This window comes from Salvelinus sp. IW2-2015, linkage group LG1, assembly GCF_002910315.2.
Source record: "Salvelinus sp. IW2-2015 linkage group LG1, ASM291031v2, whole genome shotgun sequence".
Taxonomy (NCBI): Eukaryota; Metazoa; Chordata; class Actinopteri; order Salmoniformes; family Salmonidae; genus Salvelinus; species Salvelinus sp. IW2-2015.
The window spans coordinates 33,539,162-33,558,763 of record NC_036838.1 but is presented as its reverse complement, the minus strand read 5'-3'; the positions used below and the strand labels follow the sequence as shown (position 1 = coordinate 33,558,763).

Genomic DNA, 19,602 nt, shown 5'->3' with positions numbered 1-19,602 from the left:
TTTTTCCAAACTGGCCGTTACACAACTCCGGCTAAAGTGTTAACACACCAACACACGCACACGCAGGAAACGCAGGCACACACACACACACAACACTTCCTCTACGTGTAGAGCTGCCACATTATGTGTCATATTCAACTGGAGTTGACTGGTGTAGACAAACAGAGGGAGATGTCGATGCTATGATGTAATGTGCATGGTGTGTTGTAACAGTGTACTCCACTCAACTCTTCATGCTGTAACAGAGGGTACTCTATTGTACTAACTGTTTGCTGTTTTCACAGTGTAGATGTTAATGTACTTGATGGTGTAGCTGTTGATGGTGTATTATCAGACTGTTACTCACCTTGAGCAGTGTGGTATGAGACGATGTAGTGTACTAAAAACTATTGTATAGTTATGTAGTAATACTATACTGTATCTTACTGTACCATACTCTCCTACAGTGCACTCACAGTGCAGGCAAAGTGAGGTGTATTATACTGTATTGTACTATACTATAGTGATGCAGATGTTAATATTGTCGGGTACTATTTTATAGGGTAACACTTTATTTGGATAGTCCCATGTAGATTTTCAGTAGATGTTCAATAACTGTCAACAACATTTCAAGTAACCATCCACAAACCCTAACCTTAACCCTTGTTTTTGTACATGTTTTTATTTAACTAGGCAAGTCAGTTATGAACAAATTCTTACTTACATTGACGGCCAACCCCGGCTAAACCCTCCCCTAACCCGGACGACGCTGGGCCAATTGTGCACCGCCCTATGGGACTCCCGATCACGGCCGGTTGTGACACAGCCCAGGATCGAACCAGGGGCTGTAGTGACCCATCTAGACACTGTGATGCAGTGCCTTAGACCGCTAGGCCACTCGGGACCCTATTCTAAACCTAACCCTAACCCTTAGCAAGTTGCTTATCAACAGATAGTATGGCCATCTGTATGGGACTATCCAAATAAAGTGTGACCTTTTATAGTGTATAGCATACTATTCTACAGTGTACTCACGGTGCAGGCTGAGGGAGATGTTGATGTATTGTGTATTATTATATTATACTATAGTACTCACGGTGCAGGCTGAGGGAGATTATGTATTGTGTTGTATTATATTATACTATAGTACTCACGGTGCAGGCTGAGGGAGATTATGTATTGTGTTGTATTATATTATACTATAGTACTCACGGTGCAGGATGAGGGAGATGTTGATGTATTCTATTATATTGTACAATAGTACTCACGGTGTAGGCTGAGGGAGATGTTGATGTATTGTGTTCTATTATATTGTACTTTAGTGCTCACGGTGCAGGCTGAGGGAGATTATGCATTGAATTATATTGTACTATAGTACTCACGGTGCAGGCTGAGGGAGATTATGCATTGTGTTGTATTATATTGTACTATAGTACTCACGGTGCAGGCTGAAGGAGATGTTGATGTATTGTGTTGTATTATATTGTACTATAGTACTCACGGTGCAGGCTGAGGGAGATGTTGATGACCCTCTCGTCAGCGAAGCTCTTGAGGTTGGGGATCTTGGCACACTTGAGGTGGGTGGAGGCCGACGAGTCGCCAACGTGGATCCAGCAGACCTGCTCCTGGGCGTAGAGGAAGTCCATGGCAGTGGTCTGCTTGGTGGTGGTGGACAGCAGGCTGATCGTGGTGCCGCTCAGAGACGTGGCCTGGATGTTCTGACTGTTGGCGATCAGCAGCACCGAGTTCCTTTCTACTGGTACTAGGAGAGGAGAGTGAGTGGTGTGTAAAGGTAGGCGATCAACAAAGTGGTCAACAGCTCATAAGAATTCCGCACAGTATATTTACACTATATCAAAAGCCCCTTGGAAAGCATTGAGGGGGCCGTTGAGAAGAAAAAAAGAAGAGGTGAGTGGTGGTAGCGGTGACAGGTGGTTAATACCTACCATTTTTGGCCTTGCAGGAGCGGTTGTCGGGCTGAGGCAGGTAGCCCTCCACACAGCTGCAGGTGTACGAGCCCTCTGTGTTGGTACAGGACTGGCTGCAGGTCCCATACACACTGCACTCGTCAAAATCTGGCCACAACACACAGTAGACGTCACACATGGGACAATTCCTTTGACCAGGAATAATTGCCCACTAGACTTTTACAATTAGGTTAAATTAGGTATAGGCCAGGCCTACTGTTTATAAAGCCAATAGCAGGCTGTAGGTTGTCACAATGTCTAGAAGGCTAAAGGTTTTCCGGTTGGTGGAACTCACCTTTACATGTTTTGCCGTCCAGCCCTATTTCATATCCACTCTTACAGTAACATGCAGTGCCCGACGGAGTCACCGAACAGTTGTCCTGGCAACTCGACAGTGTGCAGTTGGCGGCGAATTCTGTAGAGAGACCGGGAGAGAGGGAGAAGAGATAGGAAAGGATACGTTGGAGTCACTTTGAGGAGCAATTGAGAGGCAATGTCTGTAAAAACAACGGATGGGCTGGAAGAGGGTAGAGGGTAGATGAGAGTGGAGGAGCGGTGGAGAAGGGAGCAGGACACAGGAAGAGGGTATTGGCATGACAGAGAAAAGGGGAATTCATAAATATTCCGTAAATAAAAGGATATTACTTTAACCCTCCTGCTGTGTTCCGGTCGAATTGGACCAATTTACAAGTTCTCGCCCTGAAAAATGTAGTTCATTTAATCTGATTGTCATAAGGATCCATGACTTTGTCCACACAGGGCATCTGAACACACAAATTACATTTTGATGATTTTCCGATTTTTTTGATGAGTTTATTTAACTTTTATACACCTGTGGTGTTCCCGGTCAAAAATGACCAGACATTAGAAATTAATGGGTGAGACTACAATTAGTGAATAAAATTGAGTTCAGGCACATGCCCATTCATCAGATGGACACACTTCCTCTCCAAGACCCACACATGCATGTGTGTTTGAACACACACACACCCCATCCCAACCTCACTCCCCTTCTTGGCTTCCATGGCAACTCCCACGGGAATCTTCCCCCAATAGAATCTTTCCCCCACGGGAACCACACCTGTTGGCATTCTCACTTACAATCGCAACATGGTTTCAATAATATATGGAACTTTTCTCGCAGCTCTGGTATATAAAGCTTTTTTGAGGCCTTGCTCACAATTCATTCTGTGGCAGTACAATGACCAAACGATATGCTATATGTGAGGCTCTTGATCATATCTTTGATCATGCCACTGGTGAGGAGGAGAGAGTCTTGTTAAACTTTGACACAAAGTAGTCTGTGATAAATAGCACAATATGTTTCATCTGAGTATTTGTTATAGTCAAAATAATCCATACATTATGCTTTTTTTTAACTCAAAAACAGGTTGTATGAGCTCCGGTCAATGAGGCCTACAGGCCATAAATAGCAAATAGAAGTTCAAAACTTGCAATGTTCACAAGAACTTAAGTAGATAAAAAGATCTAACACAACATTAGGTGATAATATATGTAATATTATGGATTTATAATCAGCTATAATGGGGCGGTCATTTTGGACCGGGAACACAGAATTAATTAACATGAAACAAACACAACAGGAGGGTTAAGGAATATATATCTGTAGATGAGACAGGGAAGTAGGTTACTTTCATTGCTCTCAGTGTGTCTGCTGCCTGTCACGTGTGCTCCCTCTCCAGCCTCTAGGTCACCAGGCTGCGCGTTATGGCGCACACCTGTCACCATCGTTACACGCACCTGCGCATCATCAGGCTCACCTGGACTCCATCACCTCCTTGATTACCTTCCATATATATATATAAATAACTCCCTTTGGTTCCTTCCCCAGGTGTTATTGTTTCTGTTCCAGTGTTAAGTCTGTGTGTTGTTCGTGTTTCTTGTTTTGTGTTGCATTTACTTATTAAAACACTCACTCCCTGAACTTGCTTCCCGACTCTCAGTGCACATCGTTACACTGCCAAATAGCCTACTTGGTTTTCACAACCCTGGAAGACTGACTAGTTGGGGACAGCAGGTAGCCTAGCGGTTAGAGCATTGGGACAGTAACCGAAAAGTTGCTTGTCGAAACCCCGAGCTGGCAAGGTGGAAAATTCGTTCAGCCCTTGAGCAAGGCAGATAACCCCCAACAACTACTGCGCCGATGATGTCAATTAAGACAGCCCCGCCGCCTCTCTGCTTCGGTTAAAAATGGAAGATACATTTCGGTTGAATGCATTCAGGTGTGCAACTGACTATTAATACTATGCATGTCAGGCTCTCTTGGCCTATTGTTGGAGGTAAGACTTAATGCATCACTTCTTGTTTTTTATTTGGAAATTCCCAATTTTTTACGTAGTCAACTTACATACAGCACTGACACAGACATGACACCAGGGGTCTTTTCACAGTCCCCAGGTCCAGTGTTATACAGAGCCATGAGTGCATGGAACTCCCATCTTATACAGAGCAAGTGAACAGCAAACATGGTTTAAATAAACAAATTAAGCAACACCTCACAGCACAACGCCTCTACCCCATGTGACCTACTTGTTGTGTGTGTGTACTGACATGTATGGGTAACTGACAGATGCACACACACTACATGTTAATGTTTTTAAATGTCGATTGTAAAGTCTTTTGTCTAAAATTTATTTTTCGTTATGTGTCGGACCTCAGTAATACTAGCTGTCGCTAATGGGGATCATAATACATTTTAATTAAAATCGGTATCCCTCTTCCCTTTCCCTAGCTCAGGCTTATTGCCATGTAAACTCAGCAAAAAAATAAACATCCCATTTTCAGGACCCTGTCTTCCAAAGATCATTCGTAAAAACACAAATAACTTCACAGATCTTCATTGTAAAGGGTTTAAACACTGTTTCCCATGCTTTTTCAATGAACCATAAACAATTCATGAACATGTACCTGTGGAACGGTCGTTAAGACACTAACAGCTTACAGACGGTAGGCAATTAAGGTCACAGTTATGAAAATTAAGAACACTAAAGAGGCCTTCCTACTGACTCTGAAAAACACCAAAATAAAGATGCCCAGCGTCCCTGCTCATCTGTGTGGACGTGTCTTAGGCATGCTGCAAAGAGGCATGAGGACTGCAGATGTGGCCAGGGCAATAAATGACAATGTCCGTACTGTGAGACGCCTAAGACAGCACTACAGGGAGACAGGACGGACAGCTGATCGTCCTCGCAGTGGCAGACCACATGTAACAACACCTGCACAGGATAGGTACATCCGAACATCACACCTGCGGGACAGGTACAGGATGGCAACAACAACTGCCCGAGTTACACCAGGAGCGCACAATCCCTCCATCAGTGCTCAGACTGTCTGCAATAGGCTGAGTGAGGCTGGACTGAGGGCTTGTAGGCCTGTTGTAAGGCAGGTCCTCACCAGACATTACCGGCAACAACATCGCTTATGGGCACAAACCCACTGTCACTGGACCAGACAGGACTGGCAAAAAGTGCTCTTCACTGAAGAGTCACGGTTTTGTCTCACCAAGGGTGATGGTCGGATTCGCGTTTATCGTCGAAGGAATGAGCGTTACACTGAGGCCTGTACTCTGGAGCGGGATCGATTTGGAGGTGGAGGGTCCGTCATGGTCTGGGGCAGTGTGTCACAGCATCATCTGACTGAGCTTGAACAGCAAGAAATGGCAAATCCATGAGGAGGAGATGCACTGCAGTACTTAATGCAGCTGGTGGCCACACCAGAGACTGACTGTTACTCTTGATTTTGACCCCCCCCTTTGTTCAGGGACATATTATTCAATTTCTGTGGAACTTGTTCAGTTTATGTTTCAGTTGTTGAATCTTGTTATGTTCATACAAATATTTACACATATTAAGTTTGCTGAAAATAAACGCAGTTGACAGTGAGAGGACGTTTCTTTTTTTGCTGAGTTTAGGTTGATCATCTTTACCTTAGATACTTAGATATGTCTGTCCATCATGGACAATAAATCACTCTAAAAACTGCAAAACAGTAATTTTATATGTTGGAATCAGTAGCCCAGGCTCTAGCCATATAGGACATTGTCTGCCACACCAGACCCAGAGCTGGGGGCTTGCCTCTGGGCATAGGGAAGCAGGAAAGCCTGGGGATAAAAAAAATGGGCCCCTGGGCCTTGGAAAAAGTGCACCTCTCAGCTTCCTATGGGCAATCAATGGTCCCAAAACCCAGTGAACTGTACTCATACCCAAGAGAGGAGAAGTCAGTGCATGGAGGAGTGTATGTGTGCATGTTAAAGAGTGGGTGATTTTAGTGAGTGGGAGAGTAGGTTGTGTGAGGTGTGTGTGTTGTGTGTGGGTGTTTAGTGGTGGTAAAGGGATGTACAGAGAGCTGGCCCTAGCTGCGGGCATCCACACACCCCATCACACACACACACAATGGGGTTTTTGTGTGCCTGGCCAGGGAGAGAAATCCACAGGCAAACACTGCAGCCCGGCACTAATCAATCCCTCATAGGCAGGACAGGCCTGTGCCAAGGCGGACCTCAAACACACACACAACCACACACTGAATCGTTCATCCATACACGCCTTAATATTGCTGTCACACGCTCACACAATGACACACCTCTCTGTCATCTCACAGAGTCACGAGTTGTCACCACTACATCCTGTGAGAAAACCTGTGTATGCCGGGCCAGTGTTCTGAGTCAGAGCAGCAGAGACAAAACAGCAGCGGTCACATTAGACCTGGATAATATCTATCACACACCGTTTAAGGGCAATAGCAGCCCATTCACTGTCACTATACACCAGAGAGGGGAGAGGAGAGAGAAAGAAGGGGAAAGAGAGAAGAAGAGAGGGAGAGAAAGAGAATGAGAGGTAGAGGGAAAGGGAGAGAGAAGAGGGGAGAGGGAAATAGATAGAGGTAGAGGGAACTAAAGTTTCAAACTAAGAGTTTGTTCTTAAAGGTGGGGCACCTAAAGTAGCTGGCTTCCTTGTTTGTTTTCCACAGTTCAGAACATTATTGTTGAGTAGCACAAAATATGAAACACAAGACAGCACATTTGCCCATTGCTGGTGGCAATCCATAGCTACATTGCTTTATCAAACTTCTGAAAGCTCTGTAGAAGCACTAGCAGGCGTAACTTACAAGGTGTCACATAAATCACACCACCACCTCAATGTCACTGTGTTACAATGGGGGTACCGCGACGCAGACACACCAATGGGACATAAGCCCCATTGCAGGTCAAGGTACAACGAATGTATAAAACATTAAGGACACCTGCTCTTTCCATGACAGACTGACCAGGTGAATCCAGATGAAAGCTATGATCCCTTATTGATGTCACTTGTTAAATCCACATAAAAATCAGTGTAGATGAAGGGGAGGAGACAGGTTAAAGAAGGATTTTCAAGCCTTGAGACATGATGTGTGTCATTCAGAGGGTGAATGGGCAAGACAAAATATTTCAGTGCCTTTGAACAGGGGTTATGGTATTAGGTGCATCGGTTGTGTCAAGAACTGCAACACTGCTGTGTTTTTCCACGCTCAACAGTTCCCTGTGTGTATCAAGAAAAGGTCCACCACCCAAAAGCCAACTTCACACAATTGTGGGAATCATTGGAGTTCATCATTGGGGGGGGGGGGGGGTTATTGATGTGAGCACTCTGATAACCATGAGGAATGTATGAAGGATGGGTAACCCGCTAACTTGCCATTTGACTACCTGGGAAGATGAAAGCCGGCCTATGGAGACGCGCACACCCACACCACTCAAAGCCCTGCCAGCGTGAAGCCGCATGAAAATTTGATGTCCCGCCTCTCTCCGTGTTACTGCCATAAATATTTAATCCTTCTGAAGGGGTGGAAGGATGAAGGGATGGGAATTGAGGTGACAGGTGTCTCATGGGATCCAAAGAAGTGGTTGTGGTGTTGACCACACTTAAATCCTAGTGTTACACTAACACATACAGTACACCTGTGTGTGGTGTGTGTGTGTGTGTGTGTGTGTGTTGTGTGTGTGTGTGTGTGTGTGTGTGTGTGTGTGTGTGTGTGTGTGTGTGTGTGTGTGTGTGTGTGTGTGTGTGTGTGTGTGTGTGTGTGTGTGTGTGTGTGTGTGTGAGTGTGAAAGAGGAATATGTGTTAGTGTGAGCTACAGGTATGTATTGAAGTGAATGCGAGTACAGAACACAGTACAGAAGCACTGTATAACAGATACTCAAATATTCTAGTCTAGTTCTAGTCTATTCTAGTCTAGTAATAGGTAGTGAACGGGGGGGAAAATTGATAGTTACGTATCACAATATTATTTTGGACGATATTATATTGATACTTAAGACTCCATATGTCGATTTGTAAAAATAATGTTTGTTTTGTTTTTGCTAGGTAGATTATTTGCTATTTTGCACAAAAACTCTGGTGTTTTTCATCCTATAGCTTGTTCTTCTAGTTTTGAAATAGTGAGCCAACATGTTTCCAGCACTTTATTTCCATGACTGATCAAAATGTATTTTCTCATGCTCTCTCGCTTGTTCATCTGCAGCAGACATGGTGAGCAATATGTTTGGAACATTAAATCGCAGTATGGAATCGCATTACATATAGAATGGTGCGTATCCCAATATATATCGTATAGGCACCTAAGTACCATGACAATATTGTATCGTGAGGTCCCTGATAATTCCCAGCCCTTAGTAGTAGGGTACTATTTTTTTACCCCCCCCCTCTCCAATTTATGCCATTGGCCAACCATGACCCATTCATGGATTGTACCAGCCATGGGTATTAGACAACCTTTAGTGCTTCAGCTAACACCAAWCTATCCAGCCATCCTGTCCTCTAGCTCACCCGTCCAATAAAGATCCACTGTCAGGCTTTTCACACGATCACGTTTTTCTTTCTCTTCGTTTAGCCAACCAAATCAGAATCAGCACGTGTTTTCAGTTAAGAACTTTCGTTGGCACAGTTATTTTGGAAAATAGGTAATCCAGGCTGGATAATCATGATTTGAGTGTGCGCCCAGTTTTTGTTTTGGAAAAGCCAGAGTCACAGTGTGCACACAGACACAAATTGACACACACACGTTTAGAAGTCTGACCCGCTTTATACACTCACACCTGCTTACAGAGCTGTAGCTAAAGTATGGGCAGTATAGTCCTGACAACAACATCTCCCATGAGAAACTACATAAGAGTGTGATAATACGGATGGACAGAAAAAGAAAGGGGTGGGGGCTAATTAAAAGAGGGGGATGAAAGAGGAGTGGTACAGAGATTAGAGAGAGGGGGAAAGGGAAAAGAGAGGGATGGGGACAGCTTTCTATAGCCTTACATTAGTCGAGGACAAAGACCGTTGCAAAAAATTCGCTTAATAATTTAGCTTTACTGTTTTTTATAATTTTATTGTATAACGTGTTTGTCCACTCTGTCCTATACATTAAGCACATTCAGGTCAATATTAGTTAACCAGGGCCAGAAATGGGAGAAATACTGTAGGTAGCCAGACTTGCAAAACCCTAAGGGAATTCAACAATGCCTGGTGAAAAAAATCTGTTTATTATAATCCTACACATGTTTCTTACATGTAAATCTGCAGTAATCCGTCATAATCATAATCCAATTTTATAGACAGAGTAACGTCTGATGTGGGCAGCACGCATGTTCTGTGTACATTAATGTGGGGGTAGGACGATAAGCCTTAGTGCATGGCCATGCTAGAATCAATCTGCCATGGCCAGGCCACCTCCCCTTCATTGTAATGCTGCAAGATTCCCTGCCTGGGCAGAGAATGTCTGGGGGAGGGTTAGGCGAAAAATACAATGCACTGTACTATCTGTACAGGCTACATGAATAGGGGGAGATGGAGAGAGAGGCAGGGAGGGAGGAAGTGAGGGTGGGTGTGTGTTCAGTACCTCTGCAGTGCGGCCCCTCGTCCCAGCCATCGGTACAGTCCGGAACTCCGTTGCACAGTTTGCTCATGTGGATACACAGCTCTATCCCACCACACTGGTACTCGTTGGGTGGGCACCGCGACACACGGCTGTGCGGACCTGAAACACAGGCAGGTACAAAACATGATTTAGACCAGGGATCCCCAACTGGCGTTCCAATTTAATTTGGCCTCCCAAGTTTTCTGAGCAAAAATAATATATTTGTATTTCATTCGTTTTTTTTTTAAATGTTGGACATAAAAGACCGTAAGAACACCAGCAAATCGGCTCCGTTATTTCAATTTTGGAAATCTGTTTGAAAATATTCCCACCCATAGTAGAGAGATCATATGCAAATGTCAGCAAGGTTTGAAATGATTATGCTTTAGTCAAATATGTTATCTGTTTGGGCTTCTTGCGATCAATTTTCAGTCTACAAATTATTTATAATTATATCTCAGCCCCCTGACCATCCACTCAAGAAGCCTGTGGCTGACTGCAGTTGATGATCCCTGATTTAGACCAACATTAACAAAGGCCAGTACTGCACCTTTTCAATGAATCTTTTCTATCCCTCCTCTCCTTTCCCATCTTTCCCTGTTGTAGTGTTCTACCACCACTCTTCCTTCAAACTCCATCACATCATCCTGATTCTATATACAGATGTGCCCTGTGCAGCACTTTTAGACACAGGTTCAACCACAGAGAAACGTGTACAACTGTCGGGGAATAAACAGTGAACCGCTGTCTAAGAGTCTGCTTTGTCAGGGCACAGCAGGGGGAAGTGCAAACACATCATTACCCTGGTTGAGATTGGCCAAATTACTACTTTTCCACACACACACACACACACACACACACACACCACACACACACACACACACACACCACACACCACACACACACACACACACACACACACACACACACACACACACACACACACACACACACACACACACACACACACACACACACACACACACAACACACACACCAGAGGCGGAAAAGATAATACCAGCCTTCAGCTCTGGTCAGTGTGAAATTGGTGGCATGACAACGTCCTGTATGCTGAGACAGGGAAGCAGAGGATGGGTTAAACAAATGTGAAAATGTGAGCAGGAAGTTAGACTGTAGGTCAGAGTTTCTTGGTCCTGGGGACCCACATGGGTGCACTATTTGTTCTGGCCCAGAACGAAGGCTACACATCAGATTCAATTGATCATCTAACCAAGCCCTTGATTAACTGAATCAGGTGTGTTGTTGCTGGGCAGGAACAAAACAGTGCAACACAATGATGCCCCAGGACCAGGATGAGGAAGCCCTGCTGTAGTTCAGAAAAGCCTGTTCGAGAAAGCTACGCTCTCCAAGATGCTTCATCAGTATGGCTTTATTTAATAGAAATCTGTTTAAAGGCTAATCTTCTTCTTATTAGAGTGCTTAGGGCCTCGGCCAGACTCCTGCCCAGGGCTGCCGAGCCAGAGTGGACTAGACCAGAACAGGGCTTTGCCCACAAGTGGGACTCAGTGAATGACTCAGCAGATTATATTTGGAACTCCAGGCCAACCACGCCACCCGACTGACTGTTCCCCAGGACCAGCCAATCCTTCAGTCTGTCTGTCGCCCAAAACATTCCATTTCAAATCTCCCCAGTCCTCTCCTGTCCACATCCATTTGGAGTTTTATTGGGTTAAAGACATTTCAATGTGAAATTGCTGCTGAACAGAGGGCTTATGATTTTTATTTACTAACTAATTTACCTATTAGAAAATATAAACATACAGTTGAAGTCGGAAGTTTACATACACCTTAGCGAAATACATTTAAACTCAGTTTCACAATTCCTGACTTTTAATCCTATTAAAATTTCCCTGTCTTAGGATCCGTTAGGATCACCACTTCATTTTAGGAATGTGAAATAATAGTAGAGAGAACGATTTATTTCAGCTTTTATTTCTTTCATCACATTCCCAGTGGGTCAGAAGTTTACATACACTCAATTAGTATTTGGTAGCATTGCCTTTAAATTGTTTAACTTGGGTCAAATGTTCCGGGTAGCCTTCCACAAGCTTCCCATAATAAGTTAGGTGAATTTTGGCCCATTCCTCCTGACAGAGCTGGTGTAACAGAGTCAGGTTTGCAGGCCTCCTTGCTCGCACACGCTTTTTCAGGTCTGCCCACAAATTTTCTATAGGATTAAGGTCAGGGCTTTGTGATGGCCACTCCAATACCTTGACATTGATGTCCTTAAGCCATTTTGCCACAACTTTGGAAGTATGCTTTGGGTCATTATCCATTTGGAAGACCCCTTTGCGACCAAGCTTGAACATCCTCACTGATGTCTTGAGATGTTGCTTCAATATATCCACATAATTTTCCTCCCTCATGATGCCATCTATTTTGTGAAGTGCACCAGTCCCTCCTGCAGCAAAGCACCCCCACATCATGATGCTACCACCCCCGTGCTTCACGGTTGGGAGGATGTTCTTTGACTTGCAAGCCTCCCCCTTTTTCCTCCAAACATAACAATGGTCATTATGGCCAAACAGTTCTATTTTTATCAGACCAGAGGACATTTCTCCAAAAAGTATGATCTTTGTCCCCATGCAGTTGCACACTGTAGTCTGGCTTTTTTATGGCGGTTTTGGAGCAGTGGCTTCTTCCTTGCTGAGCGGCCTTTCAGGTTATGTCAATATATGTCTCGTTTTACCGTGGATATAGATACTTTTGTACCCGTTTCCTACAGCATCTTCACAAGGTCCTTTGCTGTTGTTCTGGGATTGATTTGCACTTTTCGCACCAAAGTATGTTCATCTCTAGGAGACAGAGCGCGTCTCCTTCCTGAGCGGTATGATGGCTGCGTGGTCCCATGGTGTTTAAACTTGCGTACTATTGTTTGTACAGATGAACGCGGTACCTTCAGGCGTTTGGAAATTGCTCCCAAGGATGAACCAGTTTTTCCCATGATGTCAAGCAAAGAGGCACTGAGTTTGAAGGTAAGCCTTGAAATACATCCACAGGTACATTTCCAATTGACTCAAATGCTGTCAATTAGCCTATCAGAAGCTTCTAAAGCAATGACATTTTCTGGAATTTTCCAAGCTGTTTAAAGGCACAGTCAACTCAGTGTATGTAAACTTCTGACCCACTGGAATTGTGATACAGTGAATTCTAAGTGAAATAATCCGTCTGTGAACAATTGTTAGAAAAATGACTTGTGTCATGCACAAAGTAGATGTCCTAACCGACTTGCCAAAACTATAGTTTGTTAACAAGACATTTGTGGAGTGGTTGRAAAACGAGTTTTAATGACTCCAACCTAAGTGTATATAAACTTCCGACTTCAACTGTATCTGTTACATTAAAGTAGGATGCAGTAAAATGTTTTCCTAGGATGTTTGCGATGCTAAAGCTGTAACTATGACCATGTCTAGACTTGAAAGTTCATGCAGTTATTGTATTCTGATCATGGAGTTCTGATCATGGAACTCCGAAAACGTCATGCATCTACACCTACATTTAAATGTTCCTACACTGTCCACATTGTGTTCGGATTCCCTTTTCCCACACTATATTCAAATGCAGTATGCATTCTGCAAACGGTGGAACAGGCTAAATCTGATAATCACACAACTTGATGGCAGTAGTCAACTCCTGTAGCCAACTAGCCAGCTAACCTCTGTAGCTAGCTAGCAAGCTAGCTAGCAAAGCTAAATAAGTTTGTTGGCTAGCATTTACGAAGCCATTAGAGACATCCTCAGACGCTAGGAATGCATTCCCTCCAACGTTTGATGAAAAAAGGTGCCTCTCGCTCCTAAAAACACACGTTTTCTGACTTGTGGGCAAAGTGCTGATGACGTTGCCCACTGTATGCGCTTTCGAAAGCCTGATTGCGCCCAGACTGAGGAGAAATGTGCGCACAACCACTTTCTGAAGTGGTTAGCCAGATCTGAACACAATCCAACCACGATAAGGCTTTTCTAGATCTGTCTTTTCAATGTGACCTTCATATTGTGATAGCAGAAGTCGCATGTAAGTGTCAAGTGTAGACACGGTCTATGTGCTGTACACTGCTTTGATGTTGTTGCGCAACACGGTTTACTGAAATGGTGTTGCTGTGCCTGTTATTTGTTTGAAATCATTGTTTGTGCGAGCATAGCATCATGTTCGGAGAGTGCTTATAAATCTGGGACAAAAACCTAAAGTCCTGGGTGGCAGGCTGCATCTTGTATTTTTGAGTCAGACAGATTGGATGGACGCACCTCTCCTGTTAGTCCCTCTCCAAGTTTCAGTGCTTTACACAATACCATGAACATTGCCTGGGCTTACATGGGGGAGTTCAAGGAATAGGTAACAAAGATCAGCTCATGGCCTCCAAAATAAAGCTTGCGAACCTTGAAGAACAGGGGACGAGTTTGTACTGATAATTATGGCTAATTGGTCCATATTTTCAAACTGCAACCTGAATACAAACATAACTCCTGCTAACGGCTAATTAGCTGAAAGATGAGCCTTCACTGTAACTCAATGCCAGCCTTGGAGATCTGTAAGTGTTGCCCAAAAGTAGCATTCTATGATTAGTAACACTTCAAGGGGAAACATTTGTTTACAGACACGAGCAAAATGTTTCTCCTCGTTGAATGGTATTTTCAGGATCTTTCAGATGTAAATGAGAGTCTGTGGGGTGCAGAGCAGAAGTCTGGAACTCAACGCTCCCTTCTCTTAGGGGTCCATCTCTCTCCGCCCACACCAAAAACCAAACTGTTGGTCTTGGCAATCTCTCTCCCACATCCCTCTCCCCCTCCCATATCGCTCCCCTTTCTAACATCTGCTGACCCATTTAAAAATAATATAAAACATGGGGCAGAATGTGGGGAGAAAAGAGGGATAAAGAAAGGTAAATGGAGAGTGAGAGGCAAAGAGGTAGAAAGCGAAGAGAAAGCAAGAGAAAGAGAGAGTGGGAGAGAGCGAGAAAAAGGCTAAAGAGGAAGGGAAAAAGGGATCACCTCATGCACAGTAAGCCGAGTGAGCCCCACAAGGCTCCATTCTAAAGTTAGCTGGCAGGGCTTTGGTGGAAAACGCACTGCTAATGTGAATCAGACAGCCTCTTTTATTTAACATTCCTCGGGTTGGGAAGAACCAGGTTAGAGAAACTCAGGCAGACAGGAAACCCGGAGCTCATGCTCTCATCAGGACTCATCAGTTAAAAGCAGTTCAACAGGTTTAGAGTTAACACTAAAATTGTTTAACACCAACTCGTTTCTCTTAATGTCTGTGACTATTACAAAATCACAGTAGACTTTCAAATGACACTGGCCAAAGGGTATCTGTAGTTTTCAATGAGTCTTTGGCTCGGCCCTGGAAACGAGCACACACACACAAAATGAGGTGGGACCAGATGAGAAGGGAGAAACATGGTGAATGAATATAATCCTGGTGTATCCATCAGCATGACTCTGTTGGGCTGTCTTTGTGATAATGCCATGAGGTTGGTGGTGGCGTGGTGACTATACTTTTCCTCTGGAGCCTGGTGGAGGACTAGGGGATCGACGACTAAAGAAATGCTATAGAGTTTCCCATGCACGTTAGAGGGAGGCCTTTACCAGTGAAGGTCAAGATGGTACCAGAGACATCATAGAGTCAGCTACATCAAACACCGGCCTCATTTATAAATGTTACATATGTACAAAATATACCGCAAAACATGCATGCACCAGTTTTCACACAAAAGTTGGCATTTATAAAAACTGACCTTGACGTGAGAATGTTTTTACCTCAATGCAAACTTTAGACCATGCGTAGGCCTATGCACAATTCCTTGTGGTTAAAGTACTGCATTGCAAGCAGGCAAATCATATTTTGTGCAAATGCGGGGAGTGATGACAGGCTTATTCATAAAAACACACTGAAAAAAAAACGCAACATGCAACAATTTCAAAGATTTTACTGAGTTACAGTTCAAATAAGGAAATCAGTCAATTGAAATAAATTAATTAGGCCTTAATCTTTGGATTACACATGACTAGGAATACAGATTTGCCTCGGTTGGTCAGATATATAAGTAGGGGTGTGGATCAGAAAACCAAATCAGTATATGCAGCATCTCCTTCACATTGAGTTGATCAGGCTGTTGATTGTGGCATGTGGAATGTTGTCCCACTCCTCTTCAAAGGCTGTGCGAAGTTTCTGGATATTGGCGGGAACTGGAACACGCTGTTGTACACGTCGATCCAGAGCATCCCAAACATGATCAATGGATGACATATCTAGTGAGTATGCAGGCCATGGAAGAACTGGGACATTTTCAGCTTCCAGGAATTGTGTACAGATCCTTGTGACATGGGGCTGTGCATTATCATGCTGAAACATGAGGTGATGGCGGCGGACGAATGGCACGACAATTGGCTTGTGGATCTCGCCATCGTATATCTGTGCATTCAAATTGCCATCGATAAAATGCAATTGGTGTTCGTTGTCCATAGTTTATGCCTGCCCATTCCACAACCCCACCATGGGGCACTTTGTTCACAGCGTTGACATCTACAAACCGCTCGCCCACACGACGCCATACATGCTTTCAACTTCTAGATATGCCACACCTGTCAGGTGGATGGATTATCTTGGCAAAGGAGAAATGCTCACTATCAGGGATGTAAACAAATTTGTGCACAACATTTGAGAGAAATAATATTTTTGTATGTATGGGACATTTCTAGGATCGTTCATTTCCTGCTCATGAAACATGGGACCAACACTTTACATGTTGCGTTTATGTTTTTATTAAGTATATAATAACAAGTTGCAGTCATTTGCCGTTAGTGAGAAGAGTGAAAATCTATTTTATCTTTGAAAGGTAAAATAATTAGAAATAGGAATCAATTTCCTATTTCATTTCCATAATCAGTGCAGAATAAAATTCCTCACATTTTCTGACTGATGGTTTCATAGGCTACTCCCAAAGGAGCCTATACAACAAATTAATAGGATACCATTCGTCCAATCTCTCATTTAATTTTAAAATAGGCTACAACGGTAGAACAGCCAGTTCACCTGTTCCACTGACGTGTGAAGAGTTGTTGGGAAGCTTCGGGATTTTGGCCATGAGGCCCTTTCTCTACTTCCCTAAAGTCAGATGAACTCGTGGATACCATTTTGTATATGTCTCTGTGTTGAGTCTGAAGGAAGTTAGAAGTAGTTTCGCAAKCCAATGCTAACTAGCATTAGCACAATGACTGGAAGTCTATGGGTATTTAGTAGCATGGCACAGACCATTAGGTAACACTTGTTGATTTAAACCATTCTAGGAAAAGCTATTTCAAGAAGTTTGCTCTACGCAATCCGATCCGGAGTGTGACGAGTTGTCCACACCAATGACTGTTGGACCAAAAGAGTACGTGAATATCTAGTGAAATACTTTGGCTGCGTGAATGATTGTGTAGAGAATTCTCTTCAGTGAAATAAACCCATACCGTGGCTCAATGTAGAGATCAGGGTCTGAAACACTGATCTAGGATAAATACGGGCACCGACTTGAGTCTAATGCAGCACTTTCTTGAGATTTTTCATACGTCTGCATATTCTACAAAAGCTACAGAAAGAGAGGGAAGTGAAAGAGGAAAGTAGTGGATGAGAAAAGGAGAAGTTGTCAGCATAAGAGGGTATTTACGGCTGTGAACGTCATGGAATTTTATATTCCAAAAATATATATAATTTATGCACATTTTCTCCTCTTCCCCGCTCCTGACCGCATGTGCTGGAATTTAAATCGAATTAATAGAACGGGAATCCCATTCAAGTCAGTGATTAATTCGATTTAATGTCTCTAATGGGTGGACTGGCGGCCATTGTGAGTGTACCCAGAGCCATGTATTTGGAGAGTTGGGTCAATGCAGTTTCTGCATTTTGATGCATTTTCATGACACTTCAACATTCTATGGTAGCTATGTTAGCTGTCCATTGACATTACATGGGGAATATTTAAACCATATAATATAGAGATCCTATTAATTTACTAGAGGGGCGGTCAAAAACCCTCAAAAAGTTACAGAATAGGGGTAAAAATGGCAGCCATATTGGTCAGGGAGAAATCCAAACCAGTCTAATAGGAATGAATGGCAGTAGAGGCATAATCCTGATTGTGATATTATATCACAAATTGTGTAATGTAATTATTGTCAACCTAAAATTGTCACATAATTATAAATAAAGTTTATAGGGGTTATATACCCATTTTCTGTATAAATAGCCCTATAAATAGTGCTTCATTCTATAGCTTGAGGACTCCTGGTATCTGCAGGAGTGATACGTATACATGTTTTGCCTTTATCTGTTGTGGTCTAGTACTGTCTTTTTGCTAGCTAGGGCCTTTAAGTGCTGCCTGTCTTCCCTGTGAACTGCTCATCATTTGCAGATAGTTGTTGTCACATCAACCAGTACCAAGGGGCAGGTCAATCTGTGACTTGTTTTTGGTAATCATTGGCTGTATTGGAGGGGGAGTAGTTTAATCTTTTTTCTGAGTGTATATAACCAGCTTCTCAGGCTCCATCTCAGGAAGGAAAGGGAGGAAGGCTCCACACCATTCTCTCACTTGAGTATCTTACAGATGGTCATTTTGGCTATTTTGTAGCTTTGTCAACTGTGTGTATTTCTATACCTGTTCGCACCTCTCCCTGTAGGCTTTACAGATGCTCCCCATCCCTTGGCTGCAACCCTTCTAATTTAGTGTACCCTGCGAGCACAACCCATGTGGAACTCTGGGTCTCTGGCAGTGTTTGGAACTGCCGATGTGCAGTCAAGAATGCCAAGTTCATCTCAGCCTATGCTGCCCTTCAGACCCTTGACTGTTTGGCCCTGACATAGACATGGATCACCCCACAGAACACTGCTACTCCAGCTGCTCCTTCTTCATCTGACTATGTTCTCTCTCATAGTCCGGGAGCATCTGGTCGACGTGGTGGTGGCACAGGTCTACTCAGTTCTCCTAAGTGGCGATTATTTTTTCTCCCTCTCTCACCTTTCCATCTCTTTATTAGAATTCCATGCTTGTCCACTCAAGCTTAACATTATTATCCATCGCCCACCAGGTGCCCTTGGAGAGTTCCTCAATGAGCTTGACACCTTGATAAACTCATTTCCTGACGATGGCGCACCACTCTTCATACTTGGCAACTTCAACCTCCCGATGTCTGCCTTCGATTTATTCCTTTCCAACTCCCTTTCCCCTCCTTGCCCATTTTGAACTCCCCCTTTCCCAGTCCCCTCCCACTCACAAGGCAGGCAATACACTTGACCTAATCTTTACTAGAGGCTGCTCGCCTACTAATCTCTCTAATCTCATAAACAGAAATACCTTCTTTACATAAGTATTCAGACCCTTTGCTATGAGACTTGAAATTGAGCTCAGGTGCATCCTGTTTCCATTGATCATCCTTGAGATGTTTCTACAACTTGATTGGAGTCCACCTGTGGTAAATTAAATTGATTGGACATGATTTGGAAAGGCACAAACCTGTCTATATAAGATCCCACAGTTGACAGTGCATGTCAGAGCAAAAACCATGCTATGAGGTCAAAGGTATTGTCCATATAGCTCCGAGAAAGGATTGTGTTGAGGCACAGATATGGGGATGGGTACCAAAATATTTATTCAGTATTGAAGGTCCCCAAGAACACAGTGGCCTCCATCATTCTTAAATGGAGGAATTTTGGAACCAACAAGACTCTTCATAGAGTTGGTCGTCCAGCCCA

The 19,602-nt window shown here is 43.5% G+C and overlaps 1 protein-coding gene across 1 annotated transcript in view; it reads right to left on the bottom strand.

Annotated features, from left to right (window-relative positions):
* Positions 1–19,602, bottom strand: part of LOC111966053 (low-density lipoprotein receptor-related protein 1-like) — a 180,280-nt gene that overhangs the window by 98,386 nt on the left and 62,292 nt on the right. The window contains 4 exon segments of the mRNA XM_070444379.1: positions 1,481–1,741; positions 1,926–2,054; positions 2,242–2,361; positions 9,838–9,975. Coding sequence (XP_070300480.1) covers positions 1,481–1,741; positions 1,926–2,054; positions 2,242–2,361; positions 9,838–9,975 — 648 coding nt within the window.